A 22,339-nucleotide genomic window follows, 5' to 3' on the forward strand; every position below is an offset into this window, starting at 1 on the left:
CTGATACTCTATCCACTGAGGTACACCGGCCAGGGCTCAAAATATCATTACTCTTTCTTAGCATGCCAGAATTGTATGTTTCTGCTGGGATTGTAAACTACTGGTTTTGCATAAAAGTACATATGTTTCAAGGTCTTTTACCTGAGAAGAACTAATAGAAAAGAACAGTGTACTAATTCATTAGAACCTGAAACTGTCAGATATTGAGATATACTTTATTTTCCTTTATAATTACCACTTACATTTTTGGACTAAAGGTTGTAAATACTTAAACCCATATACTGTGTATTAAGAGTATTAGTTCAAAGAGATGTTTATGTGTGATTCTAGGAAATGTGCTAGTAATACCTCCTTTTCTGGTAATCATTATGCAAAATAACACACTTAAGCCTCTGAAAAGACCTGTAGTAGATTAACTTTTTCAAATTATATTTTATAAAATATTTCCCAAGCTTATCTCTGCAGAGTGCACATTTGTTTTTTCAGCATACCCATCATAATCTAGTATCAGCGTAAACTTATGTCCTATTCCCCACTGTTTTTATAATTAAAGTTGTATTTCAACATAGTCATGTCCACTTGCTGCTCTTCTGTTACAATGGCAAAGTTGAGAAGCTACAACAGAGAGTTTATGCCTGGCAAAGCCTACACATATTTATTATCTGGTCCTTCGTAGGAAAATGCTTGCCAATCTTAAATAGAATATAACAACAATGCTTGGTAGTTCTATATTTCTTTTGATAAGATGATCTACAGAAATTTAAAATTTATTGATATCTAGCTCCCTTGCTTTCCTTTTAAGAGAAATTCCTTGTATAAAGTTCTATGCAGGTAATTACTATGTCTTTTTTATTTCAACTTGGAGGTCACCTTGCTCCTTCAGATTCAAGATTAACCAGCCTACGGTGTTATATTACCAATATTAAAATCTGAGTTAAACTACTGACTCAGTTGTCATCTAGCTGTCCACACTATAATGGTGTAATGTCAATTTTTTCACAAGGTATTATGAATGAAGCTGAACTAAACTCTCTGGCTTTATTTATTTCAGGAAGAACTGAATCCCATCATCGTTACCCCACCCATCCAAGCCATTGATCAGGACCGGAATATTCAGCCGCCATCAGATAGGCCGGGCATCCTCTATTCCATCCTTGTTGGTTTGTATCTGCTGACATTTTATACTTTAAGTTATCACTCTGGAATCATGTAGGAAAACACTTGTCTCAAGTCAGAGGAAACAACTTTAATAATAAATATTTTCTTTTTGGAAATTATTGTTACTAAGTACAAACAAACATAAGATTTTTTTTTTCCTTCTCAGAATCAGTTCAGTGAAATGTGTACAAGAACAAAAAGAAAAACTTTTACTGAAGCAGTAAAACCACTTTTAAAAATAAGAGATTAATCTACGTATTGGTGTTTTTCTCAATTTCACCTCCTGAAGAATTCTCTTAAGAAAAAAAAAGTAAAACTCACAGTTTGCTCTATCAGTATTTTATCATGGGTGGATGCAGATACATAATTCTGAAAATATATGGCTGAATTAAATAAGGGCATTTAGAGCCATATGGGAGAAAGAGAGAGATCATAATTAGCCCAAGGGTACATAATACATTATTCCCTTGGCTAATTTTTTTCTTGAAAAATTTCACAGAAGCTGTCTTAATTCATCCTTGTGCATATACCGCTAATTGTACCAAAAGAAAAAATGATGAGAACTTAATTATGTTACCCAAATTGCTTTTTCCCCACATGAATTGATTTTGCTGAAATATGGATGCTGCTGCTTTGCAAGGCTTTTAGTCTCTGGATAGACAGATGCATCTGAGACAGACCATGCATCCCTTCGTGAAGGAAGAGTTGCTTTCAAAGTATGTTTGAAAATAACTATTCAGTGGAATTCAACATTACCCTCAAACTCTTTCTATTCCTATGCCCCATCTACATATAAGAACCCAACAATCTGCAGACCTTAGATTTCAAAATATGATGATATACTTAAAAATGCTATCGGTAAGGAAAACTCAATTTTGTTCCAAGCATTTGGTCTCTAGAATATATCATATACCAGTGGCTGAGATTAGACTATTACATTTTTAAAAAACTCTTTTGAGCATAAACAGAAGCTTCCTTTAAGTCTATAGGACTCTTGTCATAGATAAACAGAAATAGGCATTTTTCATGTAATTAACTGAAGGTTTGAGGTATGTCAATCACTGCACCAGATGCTGTAGATAGGACTACGAGGGTTCAATGTTCCAAGCTAAGGTGAGATAGAGCATATAACTAAAAACATGTCAAAAGGTAAAATGATATACATAGTTTTAAGCACTATCAATAAAATATGAGACATATCATGTGGGCTTATGGGAGGAGAGTGCTAAGGTTTTCTAAGAGAATTACTTAGGAAGAGTTATTTCAGTAGGAAGACTGGGATTTCTGGGTAGAAAATGGCAGACAAATGATCTAGATAGAGAATGCAGCATGTGTGAAGTCCAAAGGATGAAATTTAAAAATAGTCTTTCGGGACATGTTACTTAGAGTGGGCTGATATCCATGGCATTCATAAGGTTTTTCACATTTAAATATTACATGTATTGCCCTAGCCAGTTTGGCTCAATGACTATAGTGTTGATCTGTGTACTGAAGGGTCTTGATTTTGATTCCAGTCAAGGGTGTATACATCAATTGCAAGCTAGATCCCTGGCCCCAGTCAGGAAGTGTGCAGGGGCCACCAATCAATGTGTATCTCTCACATTGATGTAACCCTCTGTTTCTCCCCCTTCCCTTCCACTCTCTCTAAAAATCAATGGAAAAAATAACCTTGGCTGAGGACTAACAAAAATAAAATTTAATGTATTCATTCTTTAAATAAAAACAACTACTCTATGGAGCAAGGCATATTCCTTATGTTATAAAGCTGGTTTTCTGGCAACAGGGACCAGCAATAAATAATTAATATAATAAACAAACAAATAAATACACGTATTTATAAAAGATAGGTGGTGGCTGGAGCTATGGAAAAAATAAACTGGGTAAGCAGGATTGGAAGTACAGAAGAGGTGTTGCAATATAAGTTTCAGTATTAAATAAGATGATCAGGATATGCTTCATTAAAGAGGTGGGATTTGAACCCAGTCTTATAGAAGTTGAAGGAGTTAGGGATGTTGATATGTGGAAAGGCATAGATAAAAGCTGGAGTTTGCCTGGCTTATTTCAGAAACATCAAGGAGGCCAGGAGCACTGAAGAATTGTGAGTGAAGAGAAAATAGAAAGAAGGGGTGAGAAATAAGAGAAGGCCAGGAAATACAGAGTTTTGAATACTAATGATCTACTCTGTAATTTGCTCTGAGTGAAATGAGGAACCAATGTAGAAATCAGAGCATAAACATGACATAATGGTAAGTGCCATCAATTTCTAACTGCAGGATGGTGGATAGTCCTAAAGAATAAACATAACTTCTAACAGTAAATTTGCTTTCACATCTATGTTAAGTAAAGTAATATCCTTTCATAGTACTGATATTTCTAGAAGGCAGACATGATAGGTGTAGAGAACACAACTTCTGTATTTTTACTGCCTATGTTCAAATTCTACTTTAATGCTTGCCAACATGTAATATTAGGCAAATTACTAACCTCTCTGCTTCAGATTGCTCCTCTTTAAAATGGAGTTGATCAAAATTGATCTTTCTATAAAAAGGTTTGGAGGATTTGATCTAATTATATAAATATGTCTAGTGTTTGGAAAAAGTTAGTGCTCAAATAACATTACTTGATGTTGTTTTTCCCATTAGGAAAAAAAAGGAAGCATGTTTCCTTAGTCATTCAACAATGGTAAGAGAAGCAACACACACACACACACACACACACACACACACACACACACACACAGCTTGTAACAACATCCTTTTCCACATTCTAGCATTTTAAACATTAAGTAACCTTGCACATAGTCTATTAGGTACATTTTTTCCATGCCTTTTGTTCTCTAGAATTTTTACTCAATTTTTAAATAAACTCTACCAAATTAGAAACTATTTTCTTCTTTATCTTTTTGGATTTTTGGCTTACTTTTCTCTTTTACCAGGAACTCATTACTAGAAAATAAGATAGAGGTATTGTGAATTATTTTTACTATTATTATCCTTTAAGTAAGAAAAAAGTTTGATTTTATGGCACACATTATTTGGATATGTTTCCTCAACTGTACATGTAATATTTACTGAGATCAATACCAGTCATATTTTTATAGCTTCCTCTGAAAATTCTTTTAGAAAACTATTAATTTCTGAATACTTTTTAAACTTCTTGTACTTTTTCTTTTAAAAAAATACATTTTATTGACTTTTTACATAGAGGAAGGGAGAGGGATAGAGAGTTAGAAACATTGATGAGAGAGAAACATCCATCGGCTCCCTCCTGCACACCTCCTACTAGGGATGTGCCAACAATCAAAGTACATGCCCTTGACCGGAATCAAACCCGGGACCCTTCAATCCACAGACTTACACTCTATACACTGAGCCAAACTGATTAGGGCTTCTTGTACTTTTTCACATAAGGGTCACATAGTTCAGAATAATAAGCCACAAAAACTGAAACTCATAAAAATATATTTTCCTAAAAATTAGAGAATAGAATGAGTTCATAGATGAACATATTATTGACAGTAATGAGATAGGAAGGACATATATTCGTAAAGGAAAAAATTGAAAAGTTTTTTATAAAGAGCTTCCAAAACTCAGTGACTTAAATCAAATATGTACAGTAAGAAGCTATTTTTTTTTCTCATGTAATGGCACATCTGTTTATGGGCCTGGGTTTATGGGAAAGATTTATCCTTCTCAATACTTAGTTTGCTGTGTTATTCCAGTCATTTACATATGACAGTCAGTGGGAAAAATGGTAAGTCCAGGGTAAGTAACTGGAAGTGAACCAAAATTTGTCAAAATATGAAAACAATACAAGTTGGAGAAATATAAGGGAAGCTATAGAGACAGCGGGTGGTGTTTTGGTGGTCTGTTGCTGTACAATAAACCACTCCAAAGATTAGTGACCTGAATTGACAAAGATCCATCATTTCTCCTGTTCCTAGATATTGATTGAAATCAACTGAGTCGCTCTGCTTTATTTACGTGCTGTAGTTGAGGCTACTCTAATGTTTGCATTCAGCTGGAACTAAGCATCCAAGGTGGCTACTAGCCCCTTTTCTCCATTTGGCCTCCTGCATTCAGTAGTCTTCTTTCCGGCGTTGGTTGTTGGCTTCTAAGAGAGTGAAAATGAAAACTGCCAGTTCCCGCTTAGTCCTGGAACTGGAACAGAATCACTTACATCTATTGACCAAAGCAAGTGAGGTCATCTCAGATTCAAGGAGATGGAAAATGTATTGCTGCTTGATGGGAAGCAAAAAATCTACAGCCATTTCTGAGCTAGGTTCAAGGGATTTCTTTTAGTGAATATGTTTGTTTTTTTCATGGACAAGAACCCTCTTGTTTATTTTATTAAATAATTTTTCGATCCTTCATTTCAAGCGTTAAAAATAAGTTTGAGTAAGCCCTCTAATATTTAAAAAGTATACATGTATTACTATCATTAGTTAATATTTAATGCTAAATAGCTGCATAGAGCATGGATTATTATTTATTACATTAGATATAAATCCACATTTCCAATAATTCTATTAATTGCTTTAAAATTGTCAGTCTAATATTATTTCAGGTATGCTTGAATCTTTATGATTTGATTTAATAACATGATAATTAAGCCCTTACACTAGGACAGTGGTCGGCAAACTCATTAGTTAACAGAGCCAAATATCAACAGTACATCGATTGAAATTTATTTTGAGAACCAAATTTTTTAAAAGTAAACTTCTTCTAATGCCCATTCTTCAAAGTAGACTCGCCCAGGCCATGGTATATTGTGGAAGAGCCACACTCAAGGGGCCAAAGAGCCGCCTGTGGCTCGCGAGCCTCAGTTTGCCGACCGTGGCACTAGGAGCATAGCGAGTAAGTCTCCTGCCACTTTCTTGGTGTTTACTTTTAGTGTTATCTTTAATCTCGGGTTCATTGAAAAAATATTTCCCAAGAACTTATTCATTTTGTGAGTATTAGCTTGGTGGAAAATGAATACTACAAAACACAGATCACTTAATCTTGCCAAATGTAAACCCCAACCCACAGCAATGTGCTGCAAGCAAACAGATGGGAGAGAGCATCTGTCAACCCTTCCATGCTCACCTCCCTCAAGACTTCTCGCCTGTGTCCCTACAAACATACCACAAATAGTCAGTCTGCATTTTAATTATTTAAGCTGATTTTTGTGGAATTTTGGGATAAGATAAAATTAAAGTTTTAATAAGGGTTGTAGTTACATGGATCCATACAATTGCTCAAAAACATTGAAGCTAACGTGCATCTTATTGTATTTAAATTGCATCACTAAATAAAAAATAGCAATTTGATGTTTTGTTTTGTTTTAAACTCAATTCCACTTTGGGGAAGACCATAGAAAACAATGAGTAAACTTTTAATAATTGAGAGATTAAACTGGATTTTTGAAATTTATTTCAGTGATTATAAGTGAATAGAATATTAGAAGATTTAGGAGGTTATAATAGTGGTACAAGAATGAAAGGACAAGACTCTGATTAAGTAGCTAATGACATAGGCAATGTAGAATCATGTGGACAAAATATGGGAAAATGTAGGAGAGGGATTTGGTGATTTGAACCCATCTAGTCAGCAAAATGGTAGTATGATTTGCAAAAATTCAGTTCAAAGTTTTATATTTGTTATTATGTGTAAATCACAGATGTGAATATTTCATCTACCCTAACATGGTGGTTCTAAGATTTAAAGGGCATGAGATTCACTTGAGGTTATTCAAAGTGTACATTCCTGACCTTCCTTTTCAGAGATTCAGGAATAGGATCTTAGTCTTGTCCTGCTATACAAATGCATGGGGGGGGGGGGTGGTGGGAAACAAAAGAAAAAAAGAAAAAACAAACAAACAAACAGGCAATCTTTGTAGAATTTACCTAAATTGAGAATTGGCAGCTAATATAATAATTTAGTTTTCTTAAGAGACAAAAGAGAATTTGAGATTTTTGTTTGTTTGTTTGTTTGTTTGAGAGGGGATTATAGAATTGTTGGCAATATTTTGGATAAGAAAATGGAGTTTCTTGTTTATCAGAAATAGCTTAAAAGTAAGCTTGCAAAGGGAATGGATTGATATTTAAAGTGATATGAAAAATGTAGAATTGCAAGAAATGGAGTTTATTGTTTTCCATTAGAGTTACCAAAAATGCACAAAGAAAATTAAATGGTTTAAATAATAAACTTAAAACTAATGGAAGAGAATAACTAAATTAGAGGTAATATCTACCATAGGGATAATATAATACAAAAAATGTGCTTTTAAAACATAGAATAAGCCATGATTAAAATCATTGACAAAATTTTAGTTGTATGAAAGGGATAGCTGAGGAATTCACTATCAGGGAATGGAATACTTTGAACCCAAAAATTAAAATCAAGATGTGAACTAGATAGAGAAAACCCAAAGCTTTGGTTGTGTTCTGGAAGAAGCAACATTTTAGATGAATTATGTGTTGATTGGAGAGTTTGATTCATTTATATTTAAAATAATTACTGAAAAGAAGAACTTCTGTTATTTTGCTCTTTGTTTTTAATATCTTATAGCTTTATCATTCTTCATTTCCTGTGTTACTTCTGTTTTGTTGAATATTTGTAGTGCAATGTTTAAATTCATTTATTTCCTTTTGCATATATCCTATAACTATTTTCTTTGTCTTTTTTTTAAAATATATATTTTATTGATTTTTTACAGAGAGGAAGGGAGAGAGACAGAGAGCCAGAAACGTCGATGAGAGAGAAACATCGACCAGCTGCCTCTTGCACACCCCCCACCGGGGATGTGCCCGCAACCAATGAACATGCCCTTGACCGGAATCGAACCTGGGACCTTTCAGTCCGCAGACCGACGCTCTACAACTGAGCCAAACCGGTTTCGGCTTCTTTGTCTTTTTCATAAGGATTACAATAGCATCCTAAAGTTGTAACACTCTAATTCGAACTTATACCAATTTAATTTTAGTAATATACAAAATAAAAAAATGAACCTTTAAATACAATCTCTACTCTTTTCAGTTGATATAACAAACTTATATATTTATACATTGTGTGCCTGAAAACATTCACTAATAATTATTTTCAATGCATTAGATCGTAAATTATGTAGAAAACACAAAGTGATATGGCTAAGCATCTATAATAATAAAAGCATAATATGCTAATTAGACCAGACAGCCTAAAGACCTTCCAGAGGTAATTGCAGATGTCCTTCCAGATGAAGCCATGGTAGTGGGGGCCAAGACAGAGGCAGTTAAGGGTAATCAGGCAGGCAGGCAAGCAGTTAGGGGTCATCAGCCAGGCATGCAGATCAGAGGAGTTAGAGGCGATCAGGCAGGCAGGCAGGCAGAGGCAGTTAAGGTGATCAGGCAGGAAAGCAAGTGGTTAGGGGTGATCAGACTGGCAGGCAATCGGGTGATCAGGCAGTCAAGGCAGAGTTGGTTAGGGATGATCATGCATGCAGGTAAGTGGTTAGGGGTGATCAAGTAGGCAGGTGAATGGTTAGGGTGACCAAGCAGTCAGGCAGAGTGGTTAGGAGCGATCAGGCAGGCAATCAGTTAGGAGGCAGCAGTCCTAGTTCGCTAGAGGGATGTCCCAGATTGTGAGAGAGTACAAGCCGTGCTGAGACGACCCTCCTCCCCCCGCCCTGACCACGTCCATGAATTTTGTGCACTGGGCCTTTAGTTGTTACCATTATACTGGCTTTTACAATTGCCCATGTTTGTATCTTTACCATGTTCTTTATTTCTTCCTACTGTTTCAAGTTCCTTTCATTTCAATCTGCAGGAAACCCTTGAGCATTTCTTGAAGGGTAGACCTAATCCTAATGAACTTCCTTTTGTTTATCTGGAGTGTCTTAATTTCTCTGATATTTTTGAAGGACAGTTTTGCTAGATATAGGATTATTTTTTATAGTTTTTTTTAGCACTTTAAATATATTGATTCACTGTCTTAGGACCTCCAAATTTTCTGATAAAAAATTATCCTGGTATGTGACGAGTCACTTCTCTCTAGTTGCTTTCAATATTCTCTTTTTGTCTCTCCATTGAGTTTGATTATAATGTTTGGTGTAAGTCTCTTTGAAGTCATCATATATGGATTTCATTGAGCTTCTTAAAATATTTATATTTATGTCTCTCATCAAACCTGTGTAAGTTCTCTGCTACGTGGAAGGCAGGGTCCTTTTCCCAGGATCTGTTACCCACAAGCATAGTACAAGCTGCTTCTGGAACATGTGTACAGTTTCCTGCCTAGGGGCTGAGGGATGGGGGCTGGCTACTGTCTCAGAACTGTAATTGACAGAAATTAATTGCAATTTACTGTCCAATCCTTCCCCAGGAAGTTTCAAGACTTTAATAAACTTCAGAGTTCCAAAACAGCTATATCAGTCTGATTCTACCAATGTAATTGTTGTCTAAGTAAAGAGGTCCTTCTTGCACTGCCATCTTCCCCAAATCCTTCAATACTATTGTGATTTTCATAGATTAGGCCAATTCTCCATCCTAGGGTTTGTTATACCCTTTTACCAACACCAGAAATGTCTAAAAGTTCACATTTTCTCAAAGACTCACCAATAGAATGTGGTATCCAGCATGGAACATTGCTAATCTAACAGCAAAAATGGAATTTCAGTGTGGCTTTAATTTCATGTTTTTATTTTTATATATAAAAATGAACATCTTGGTTTATGGTCAAGAGTCATTTGCCTTAATCTATCTGCTCATTGTCTATCCCAAGTCTGTTTTATGTATTATTAATATTTTTCTTTACTAATTTGTGAATCTTAATAAGTTAGGGATATAAACCTTTGCCTCTGATGTAAATTACAATAATTTCCCCTACTTTGTCGCCTGTGGTTTTATTTTGTTTATTTTGTCTTACCATGTAATTTGGTAATGTTATCAAAATTATCTCTCTTCACTTACTGCTTTTCTATTTTGAGTCATACTTAGAAAAGATAAGCCCACTCTAACTTGAGAATAGAGTTCATGTTTTTATCTATTACTAGCACTTGTATTGTTTCATTGTTCATTATGCATGAATGCCTTCTCCATCAAGAGTTTACTCTAGTATTGTGTATGAAGAATGGATGTGATTTTTGTCATTTTCTGTATGGCTCTCCTATTAGATGAAAGTACTCATTAAATGTTTTCTACTGTTTAAAGTGACTCCATTATCATATGCTAAATTTTCATGTGCAATTTTTACTGATTCTAAATTTTCAAGTCTATTTTACTGGCATAATTTTTTTTTCTCTTCTGTTTCTGTTTGTCTCAGAATTTCTATCTCAGAGTTAAAACAAAGTAGAATTTCTCTTCTTATCTCAGAGTTGAAGCCATGGACTAGTAGCAATTAACTCATTTCTGCATATGTTCGGATTCTGGCAAACTGGATTGAATGCAAGTTCTATATTGCATTGTCTCTTTGACTTTGGACAAGTTATTTAATATCTCTAAACTCCCTAGTCCTACACTGTAAATGAAAAGGATTCACAAAGTTATTAGTGATTACTTATATAAAGCATATAGCACAGAGTAGGCTTTAATAATTGGAGCTATGTTATTTTATTCTTATTATTATTTGGCCAAATTCATATACTCTCCAGTTATATGATTTAATGTTTACTTTTTTTCAAGTTGGGAAAAATCCTATTCTATATAATAAAGAGGTAATATGCAAATTGACCATCATTCCAATACACAAGATGGCCATCCCCATGTGGTCAAAGATGGCTGCCACAAGATGGCTAGCAAGGAAGGGCAGTTGGGGGCAATTGGGCTGGCAAGGGAGCAGTTAGGCATTGAACAGGCTAGCAGGGAAGTGGTTAGGCAATGATCAGGCTGGCAGGCAGAAGCAGTTAGGGCAATCAGTCAGGCAAGTAGGCAACTGGTTGGGAGCCAGCAGTCCTGAATTGTGAAAGGGATCCCAGATTGGAGAGGGTGCAGGCTTGGATGAGGGACACCCCCCTGCACAAATTTCATGCACTGGGCCTCTAGTATTATAATCATGTTGCAGTATACAAAGGTAGATGATACGATTGAAGGACATTTCTGTAAAAAGAAATGAATTTCAACTCATTAACATATCTGCATTGAAGAAATATCTTTAGACATTAAAAGTATAATGAAAATATGTCATGTGGTATTTAAAGTATTTTTTAAATATATTTTTATTGATTTCAGAGAGGAAGGGAGAGGAAGAGAGAGATAGAAACATCAAATGAGGAGAGAGAGTCATTAATTGGCTGCTTCCTGCATGCCTTTCCCAACTAGGGATCCAACCCCCTACCCCACCTTTGCATGTGTCCTGACATGGATTCTGTGACCTCCTGGTTCACAGGTTGACACTTAATCACTGAGCCATGTTGGCTGGGCTAAAATATTTTGTATATAATTGATGTAGTTAGTTTGATTCTTATCTTTAAAAATATTTGGCCCACTGGAACACAATATGCTGATTTTAATTTCCAAGCATCTTGATATTTGGTACAAATTACCAGTCATTGTTTGTTATAAGATATGTTGAAAGACCATGCAAGCTATAATTAAGATTTATGCACCATTAAAATACAATTTTAGAATTCAAAATTTGCTCTCTATACACTTAATATCTCTTTTTATGGGATGAAGTTTCAAATAATTAAAGAGCCCTCTTAATAAAGGGTATTTGGAAAATCAGCCAAACATAACATATTTTTCATCCTCTTGCTCATAAACTAATTAATTATATATCACATTTGCATCTGCTTTCCCTAGACTGCATAATTTTGAAACTTAATTTACTAATGAAATCATGATTTTGTTCCTCAGTTAATGAAGGGAAATAGATATAGCAGATAAACATATTACTTATTGTTCTCAATTATGTGCTGAAACCTCACTGTCTTTCAGGGACTCCTGAGGATTACCCACGGTTTTTCCATATGCATCCCAGGACTGCAGAGCTTACCCTCCTGGAGCCAGTAAACAGAGACTTTCACCAGAAATTTGATTTGGTTATTAAGGTAAATTAATTTCTTATTTCCTTGTGTTTATAAATTGCTAATAGAAAAAACCTGTAGAGGCTACTGCAGGCACTTTAATGTTATAAAAGTTCAAATGAATTTGGACAGCAGTTCACCAATGTTTTATTTAAACAACAAAGTGCAGCAGTTTTAACCCATTGTTGCTTTTCTTTAAAATAACTTTTTATATTACAATGCGTTTAAATACTGAATATTTTTATATGGAATAAGTGCTCTGGTCAAATGTACATGATTCTACATGCTGCCCTTTATTACATCTTTAACTTTTTTTACTTAAAGGAGTTAATTTTTATTTGTGAAAGTTAACCAATGAATATATTTTAAATGTGCATGGATTAATATTTTATTTTATTAAAATGTTATTTTAAATATATATTCTTATTGATTTCAGAGAGGAAGGGAAAAGGAGAGAAAAATAGAAATATCAATGATGAGAGAGAATCATTGACTGTCTGCCTCCTTCATGCTCCACAGTGGGGATTGAGTCCATAACCCAGACATGTGGCCTGATCAGGAATTGAACTGTGACTTCCTGGTTCATAGGTTGACAGTCAACTACTGAGCCACACCAGCTGGGCAAAAATATCATTTTTATGAATTTTTGTCTAAAATAATTTAAAAAAATCTCAGTTGTCTAGAAATCATTTTAATATATATCACTATTTAAAATTCTGATAGATGATCCTAGACTGGAAAATTTTTCAAGGGAGGGATATCAATTTGGAATTATAATTTTGGCATAATAATATTTCATTTTTCATGATAAAATCATTTGAAAGGTACTGTTAACAGGCATATAATCTATCAATTAATTCCAATAGGCTTCATTTAGATTCTAAATTTTAGAATTCTAAATTTTAGAATGTAACATTTGAGTGGGTCAGTGAAGGGGCGGGCTGGGAGAAAGCCATTCTAAGTAATAGAACAGACATAAGAAATGAAATGAATAAGTCTACTGTGTGTTATATAGCTTTTTCTTATCTACACATAAAAAAACATGACAGATATGCAGCCATATGGAATTTTTAAAATTTTAAATTGGTAAACGAGAGGAAGTACTATAAGGAAGCTTACTGAGCATGTACACGGGACAAAGTGTTTTATGTATGTTTTTTCATTGAATTGTGGTCATATCCTTAATAGTATATTAATCAGTGCACATGTGGAAACTAAAGGTCAGAGAGGGTAAGTGTTTGGCTCAGAGTACATCATTAAGAAGCAGCAGAATTTAGATTCAAATTTAGGTTTAACTAAGCTAACACTGTACTTTTTTTTACTTCACCAAGATGCAGTTCCTAAGAAATGATTGCCTGGCTTAACTACCTGTTAGTGAAACAACAACAATTATATGTAGACACGCATTTCATTTTATACCTATTTTGAACATATTTTGTTAGGACCTTATTATCTTTTACATACCAGATCTTTTGCTTACTCTGTGGTCCTTTGTCCTTAAAAAAATATAGTCTAGAAAGAAAAGCATGACATAATCCAATAAATCAAATATAGCAAACATATAAACTGCTAACAGAAAGATACATAAGGGCTGATGAAGCAGAGAATAAGTACATTTAAATGAATCTGAGGACGGACTTGAGGAAGATTTTTCTGGAAATTACCCCAAGCTAAATTTTGCTGTGTTTGGCCACTGAATAGAAGGTAGGAAATGTGTTTGAACATAAGGAAGAGCAGAAGTAAAAGCTTGGAGGCATAATGTAGCTGGCTACAAGCGGTTAACAGGGAAATGAGGTATAGAGCCAGACCACAGAGAAAGCCTTCTGTGCCATTGCAATTTCCTTGGATTTAATTCAATAGGGGTTTAGGAGTCATTTAACAAAAAAAGAATCATTTTACCTCTGATGTATAATGGTCATGCATGAGATAGTCCATCTTCTTGCATTGACCACATTTTTTTAAATCATAGGACTATAGAAAACTAAAAAATGTGTATCCATTATCTACTCTCTATCTGCCTGTAGCCCTGTGCTGCAGCTTTCTACGAGAATTAGGAAACTTGACAAAACACTGTTTCCAAACTCCCTCATTTGAAACCTGAAATCCATTATTTTCCTTTATTATCAAAGTCGGGTACCCAAGTATATTGGCTACAGTAAAGCCCATCAATTATTAGAAATAAAAACCAATTAGAATAAAATGCAGGTATTTTTATAAATAATACTTTATGTTTTTAATGGAAGTTCTTCCAGATATTACTAGGTTAAATTTATTGTTTTTGTGTGTGTATAATTAAGAGGATAATGAACAAGGGTATCAATCTATAAGAATCATAATGTGGCACCTGGGTGAATAATAGCTGGACACTGTGGTTTTGTGTAGGGATCCATTGACTTGCTACAATCTGGGAGTTCTCTTCCTCAGTAAGACTGTCACCTTCTTCCCTTGTCCTTATTTTCATAATGCTTCCTTTTTCACTGGCCATCAACGTTTTTATTGGGTTTGATCCCAATTTCTATATTGGAAGCTAAGGTTAAATAAGGTAAAATGAAATATCTTTTAGACTTTGAAGAAGAATTCTTCTTTGAAAAGCTCTATGTTCATTTAACCCCTGGTGAATGTCATGAATTAAAGATTTATCATCTTCATTTTATCTCTTTCTTCAAGTGATTTATTCAGTATTCCGACAAATAAAGTGTAAAGGTGAACCTAAACGGACAAAAGGGAGTAGTTCTCCAACTTTAGATTATTAAAGGATTAACACGTGTCAGTTAAAAGAGGAAAAAATGTTCCAGATCAAATCTATTCCAAATTTTAAATAATAATAACAACTTAATCATACTTTTAAATTAAATACATATTTTAAATAAGAATTTTACATCTGATTTGCCCAGTACAGTTCAAATGTATTCCTTTTGTTCTTGTAGAATTATTCAGAATACCTCTTTTACTCTCAAAAAATGCCCCAGTTTGAATGAAATGTTATGTGATCATTATATTTATAAAACAAAACAAAAATATATATGATATAAAAATATGAAGTCCCATTTTAGACTCTAGTTGATAATGAATTAGTTTGTGCATGAAGTATGGATAACAAAGCCCAGAAAATTCACCTCCATTATCATAAATGCATCATTTCTTTAAAGAATGTTATTAGTCAATACTCGGGCATCTAATACAAAGATTAAATAGATAAAATTATTAATAATTAACTGCTGTTCTGTTGCTCACACATAATTGTGTTTTTAATCTACATCACTCTAATAAATAACAGTAAGGGTCACAATGATATTAAAATCATCATTGTATCATGGTCTCTCTGATTTGTCTGGTGTGACTCATTGGCCTACTCCATCAGGCTAACCTTAAGCTTCTTTTCCTTCCACATCATGGGCATGTTAAGCATAAGCTATCAAACGAGACCACTTGCAGTGCCCAAAACCCACCATGTTCTTTCTAAGCCCCTGGTTTTTACAGATGTTGTCCCTCTTCCTGAATCAGTCCTTCCTTTCTCCAAAGTCTCATTCACACTGATGCTTCATTGAGGCTTTAGATGCTGAGAAGACATTTCTGGGATGGCATGGCCACTGGTGGGAAGCCCCTCCTTGCATTCTGCATGTCCCTATGGTGGCTCTGAGCTTGAATTAGCCTGATTTTTCTCCTGACTTTTATAAGAGGGAGAATTGTAATATTTTTATTTACATTGTGGCTCACATTCCTACCTGTATGCATAGACAGTATATGCTGTAATGGTTTCCTCTCTGGGACAGGAAACCTTTTAAATTTCACCTGTGTCTCTAGTCCCAATAAAAATGCATTGAACTTCACAGATTCAAACTCTGGAAAAAGTGCCCAACCTTTATTAAAGCACAGTTTAAAGCCATGTATGAGTGTATGTTAATAGAATATCCTTTCTTCTAAAGAAAAGATATATTTTTGGCACACAAAATGAGCCACAGAATTGAGCTTATAAGTTAGTGCTGATGTGCAGGTTTTTCTGACATGTTACTTGGATTTAGTAATTTGGGAGTCAAAGGACAGCAGCATCAGAGAATGATTGAGGCCTAAGAGAACACCTACTGCAACCCCTGACCACATACGTGAATCTCCAGTGCCACTGGAAAGCGTTTAGCTTCTATTTGAATAATGATCTCAATTATACTTTACCTCACAAGGACACAATGGGAAAAATTTTAAGGAAGGCACTTGGCATTTGCTAGTTTCAGTTTGCCAAATCCTTTCTGATTGCTTATTAGGTGCCTGACATTTTGCTTGGTGTTGAGGAGACATAAATGTATGAAAGCTCTATTCTCGAGGAAATCACAGATATGGAAATTATGCTTTCAGGCCTACTTCCCTTCTGAATTCTGCATTCATATTTCCTATTACTGGCTGTATAACTCTTCTTAGTGTTACATGATTGTGTCAAATTAAGAATGTAGTAAATTGCATATATCCTTTTAAAACCTTAAGCTTCTTTCTTTCCATTAATAATATTATAATCAGCCACTCACCCAAGCTTAGAGCTTTCAGTGCCTCCTTCTTATGTATTTGTCCCCACCCGGTCAGTTTTCAAATCCTGTCTGGATGCCTCTGGAATTCATTCTCAAATGTCTTCCCAACTGTCCATGCTCACAGCAGTTCTCTAATTCTCATCCTCATGGCCACCGTCTCACAAACATAAGTCCACATTCCTTGCACCCTAACCCCTCTCCCTATATTGCGTACTGAGTATTGCTAAAACAAACAAAAACAGATCATGCTGCTGCATATTGTCTTCAAGTCTCTTTACAATTTGCCCCCTAGGTGAATTTCCAACAGAGCACTTGATCAATTAACTGATCACAGGTGTCAGGGACAGACAGACAGAGTGACAGGTCACAGATCATCGGTCATCTTTTCTAAAATAAAAAGGATGGCCTCTCCCATGAAAATGAAAGTCCTATCAACACTCATTGACTCTGTTAAGTTTGTGAAGTATAAGTTATGATTCTTTCTGTTGTAGTGTATTGACAGTGCATCAAAAATGAAAGAAAGAAAGGGGAGAAAAGAAAGGCATGGAATATTCCTTTGGGGAGAGATTGAATAGGAGCCTTCAGTGAGCCAGGATTAGGAGGAGAAAAAACATCAGAGCTGATATTGACCAGGCACAGGAAGCAAGGCAAACGCGGTGTATCAGTGGTTCTCAACCTTTCTAATGCCGCGACCCTTTAATGCAGTTCCTCTTGTCGTGGTGACCCCCAGCCATAAAATTATTTCCGTTGCTACTTCATAACTGTAATTTTGCTACTGTTAATGAATCATAATGTAAATATCTTTGTTTTCCGATGGTTTTAGGCTCTACAGCAGCTGGCAGGGTTCTCAATAGTAGCAAAATTACAGTTATGAAGTAGCAAGGAAAATGATTTTATGGTTGGGGGTCACCACAACATGAGGAACTGTATTAAAGGGTCGCCGCATTAGAAAGGTTGAGAACCACTGCAGATGATACACTTTCCTGATCCTGGAGCTCCTCTAGTTATGCCCTGTGGATTCCTGGTGAAAGAATGAAGCACAAATGTACCGTACATCTTAGTTCAGCAGGACAGTAAAGAATAAGCTCACTTCCTTTGCCCAATAACAAGAACTCAAAGGTGAGGAAGAGAGAAAATCCTCTACATTTTAGAGAAAATTACCCCATAGAAATGTCAAGCATTAGTTCTTATTAGTAATGAAACATCAACCCTCCTCTAGATTTCTAAATGAATCATACTTTTGGATATCCATCGAAAGATCTGATATGTTTGCTAAATGTCCATCTTTTATTTTAATTTTATGTTCTATTTATTTAACATTTGTTAGATGGCCACATAAAACATCATTTTTGTTTCCTCAAAAAGAATCCTGTATTCTTTTATTTTATCCTGGTTGTCTACTACAGATTTTAAGTACTAAGTTGAATTCATTGTCTGTTAGGCCATTATGGGAATTAGTAAAAAAGAAGGTTTGGTGTCCTCTTGTCTTAAGCTGTTACTCACCTAGCTGGGTTGGTCAGAACAGAAAGAAAACATAGCCAGTGAATACAGTGACTGTCCAAAATGCAAGCTGACAGAAGACACACAGAGGTAATATTTTACTTACATTCTTTCCTTCCTCACAAGGTGACCTGCAACTGCTTTAAAGAAGAATAGCAATATATTCATTCTCATCACAGTACTTTGATTTTGCCAAAGCCTTCCTGTCTGCAAAGGTCATTGTAAGAGTGCAACATCAAATCCAACTACCAGTATTGTACAATGTTCAAATGGACAGCTCAGAGCAGCCCTTGCCCTGTCTCCCCACAGCACACCCCTTCATGCACATACTCTATCTTAGCCCTCCTACATGAGTCTTGCCAAGTAATCTTTCTTCATAAGCTTCTTCTTGTTGCACAGAATACTAAAATTAGAAGGGCATATCTAGAAGCTTTCAAGCTAAATAGGGCATGTCACTATTATTTTTCTCAAGAACAGCCAGGTACAAGGAGATACATTAAACTCTATCCTCCAGCCTCTGAAAAATAACCTGCTTAAAAATATTTTTTTGATATGATGATTTATTTATATTATAATATTCCAGGATGGGCTATTCCAGCTGGGCAATTCACATAAGATGCTTGAGTGGGTTTTCCCCTAGTTGAGAAAACTCTCTAAGATTGGGATCAACCCAGCACTGGCATTTGCTAGATGGGGAGCCGAAAGGCGGGGCAAAATAAAGGGAATAAAACATGATTGGGAGCATTCCAGAAAAAAAAAAAAGTTACTATTTTGTCATTACCATAATTTTGTCTCTGGCCTGCCTTACAGTTTATAGCCAAGATGATTCTCATGTTCAAAACATTAGCTAAATAGACTGGAATATGTGTGATTAGACAGTTTTTTGAATTTGTGGTTTTCTCCAAATTGTTTGAGCTTTTATTTTTTAAATCATTCAAAATTGTGTTAATCATGTTAGTGCCAGTTACTGCCCTAAGAAAAGAAAAATATTTTTGTTATTTAAAGGTATATTGGAGCTTCAAGGATTCATGTTTTTATTGCAATGAATTATAAACAGAATGGGCATATTCTTACAAATGAAAGTAAAATATACTTCACTTTATTAAAATATTCTCTAGGTGGGAAGTATGTTGATATTATTTTGTTATCATAAATCTTTTTTGGAAGTGTGTTGTCTATATTTTTTCTATTGACAATATTTTTTTCTTTTTTGTCAAGCAGAAAGTGTATTTCTTTCCAACTAAAAAAGTACTTTTTTTGCTGTATCTGTGGCATTATAAACAACTCAGTTATATGATACACATAACAATTTGTTGTATTTTATCTGATAAATTATTGTGTAGTTTATAAGTTCTCATATTTTTTGGAACTGTCATAAATAGGCTATCTGTTAAACTATATATTCTTTAATGTTTAGAGTATTAAAGTTTAAATAAATAAAGTCAAGAAATAATGAAAACACTTATTTATAATTATTAATTAATCAATAATATTAATATGTCTTTGAACCAGCAAACACATACTTCCCACAGCCATCTCTCCCTAAAACCTCCCTAAAGAAAATTGTATGTTCATAGAAAATAAATATAAATATAAGCTATCGCCAGTTATTGGACCTTTGATCCCCAAATCTTTGCAGAGCATTAGTGAACTGACCAGCATCCTACCAAGAGTTCCTTTAGACACGTGAGGTCCTGCACTTTCATTCCACCTTGCAGGTCCAGTTGAAATGTGGAACGTAAAGTTGAAAGACAGTAACAATTACTTGAACTCAGACTAGAGCAGAGCCAGCTATTTTTAGGGGAACAGTTTCCTTCAGGCCCCAGTGAGAGCTTCTGAAGGCCAGACCCAGTTGATTCCTGAAAGGCTACTGATTGGACATGTCAATGTCAGGATCATGTGAGCGCTTGTTTGTGAAAGGCAGATTGCAGAGCTGCATCCACTGAATCAAGAGACCCACGTGTTTTTCAGGGCACTCACGTGTGAGCAAACTATATAGAAACCTCTTTTGGAAACCTGGTAAGGCCGGGTAAATTTTAAATAATCAAGGAAACAGACAAATAAACAAATACCAATCAGAAAGCCTGATTGAGCCTCAGGAATTCACTTTAACAATGGCCTCTGATGATACGAAGACATCGGACAAGAAGGGCTTTGGAAACCATGGGTTTGAGAAACACTTAGTGGGAAACATACAAATGACTGAGTCTACTTTTGGAGTCTGCCTTTAATGAATAGATATATTTGAAGAAGTGAGCATCGGTAACGCTTAAATATTTCAGTAACATTGGGTTTTCTAGTCACTTCCTAGACCAGCCTTTTTTAGTTGTACCATTTGCATTAGAGAGGCTATAACCAATTGACTAGTTTACTGCAATCTAGTGGCTATCAACTAGTTCATTAGTTGACTGTGGTGATAGAGAGAGGGGGTTACCCTCTCTGCACATTTTGGGAGAGCAAGTGTATAGCAATGTTTCGTAACATTTTTATTGAAATGGTAGTTATAGACAGAAAATTATACACCTAGGTAAGTAAAGCACCCAGATATAGGAAAAATATGTATTACAAATATCCCTGATGTCCCATCATTCTCTCCTAGTCATGACTGCTCACATACACCCAAGAATTCCGTACAGGGTTCTAACTCTATAGGTTATTCTTGTCTGTTTTTAAAAATATTTTAAGTAACTGAATTAAAGTATTATGTTTTTAAATCAGACTCTTAAGAGTCTTATTCAGTCTCCACTGTTTTTGTTTGTTTGTTATTTGTTTAAGTTTTTGTTTTATTGGAAATAACTAGAAGGTTATATGTTCCACAGCCACGTATTTTCCTCTAGTGAAAGAACTCCATTAACAATGTGTTGTCTTTGTTCAAGGAAATGTTTGGACTTTTATGAACATTTGCTTTTAAGTAAAAGTCCAAGCAATTCCCATTTGAATCCAAGGCAAACGTCTGAATGCCTGGCTGTTTGAAATTTGTAAACTAATCATAATGTCAGTGCAGTATGCTAAATAAATTGGTAGAAAGCTTAACTAAATATATTGTAAAAATCTAAAGTGTTTAGGGAAAATATTAAGTGGGTGTAATTTCTAATCAGAAAGACAAAATGGCCCTGGCTGATTTTGCTCAGTGGATAGCGCATTGATCTGCAGACTAAAGGGTTCTGAGTTTGATTCTAGTCAGGGGCATATCTGTGGGTTTCGGGCTTGATCCCCAGTGGGGGACGTGCAGGAGGCAGCCAACAAATGATTATTTCACCATTGATGTTTCTCTCTCTCTCTCTCTCTCTCTCTCTCTCTCTCTCTCTCTCTCTCTCTCTCTCTTTCTCTCCCTCCTTCTTCCTTCCTTCCTCTGAAATCAATTAAAAAAAAAAAAAAGACAAAATGGAAGTGAAAATTTAGCCACTCAGTCAAAATCTCCAAACCAAATATTGTATTTCTATTTGAGAGTTCCATTTTGAATTGCAAACAAAGGATCAGGGAATCTGCATGAACCCTGGGTAGCTGGGTAGACCTCCCACTATTTCAGAGTCAGATAAGCCAGTGTTTCCCAACCTTCTCTCATGATGAGAATCACCTGGTGGAGTTGTTAAACCACAGATTCCTGAATCCCAACTAAGAAGTGCTAAACTAGAATTTTTGGGAACATATAGGTAAAATTGCATACCTAACTTAGTGCTCTGTATATAACATCTGTGTTAGAGCACTAGTTAAGTATGCAATTTTACCTATATGTTCCCAAAAATTCTAGTTTAGCACTTCTTAGTTGGGATTCAGGAATCTGTGTTTTAACAACTCCACCAGGTGATTCTCATCATGAGAGAAGGTTGGGAAACACTGAGATAAGCAGCCTGCTATTAGCTAGGAAAGGCAACCTTGAGACATTTCTTCCTTTGTGTGTGGAAAGCTTTACTGATAGCAAGGGATGTGGTGTCCAGGAAGAGGACACAGAGTATTGAGTGTGAAGTCATATGATAAAAGAAATAATAGATCAGAGCCCTAGGGCCTGAGAAGAGTTGGACATTATTGAAGGGTTTTAATGAAATAAGTAAAATAACCTGGCTACCATGTAATCAAAACACTAAATGCAATCAGGGAGCAGGCTACAGGTAAATTAAAGTGATCCAGGTGAAAATGATAATAGGTGAGATCAAGATGGTGACGGCGGAAGAGGTGAGTAGTGA

The 22,339-nt window shown here is 35.2% G+C and overlaps 1 protein-coding gene across 1 annotated transcript in view; it reads left to right on the forward strand.

Annotated features, from left to right (window-relative positions):
- The window catches only part of PCDH15 (protocadherin related 15), a gene marked incomplete at its 3' end in the record, with an annotated part of 622,267 nt that overhangs the window by 331,711 nt on the left and 268,217 nt on the right, over nucleotides 1-22,339 (forward strand). The window contains exons 10-11 of the mRNA XM_084903437.1: nucleotides 1,052-1,160; nucleotides 12,050-12,162. Coding sequence (XP_084759563.1) covers nucleotides 1,052-1,160; nucleotides 12,050-12,162 — 222 coding nt within the window. The remainder of the gene's footprint in view (nucleotides 1-1,051; nucleotides 1,161-12,049; nucleotides 12,163-22,339) is intronic.

The sequence above is a fragment of the Pipistrellus hanaki genome (assembly GCF_964339955.1).
Source record: "Pipistrellus hanaki genome assembly, chromosome: 14".
Taxonomy (NCBI): Eukaryota; Metazoa; Chordata; class Mammalia; order Chiroptera; family Vespertilionidae; genus Pipistrellus; species Pipistrellus hanaki.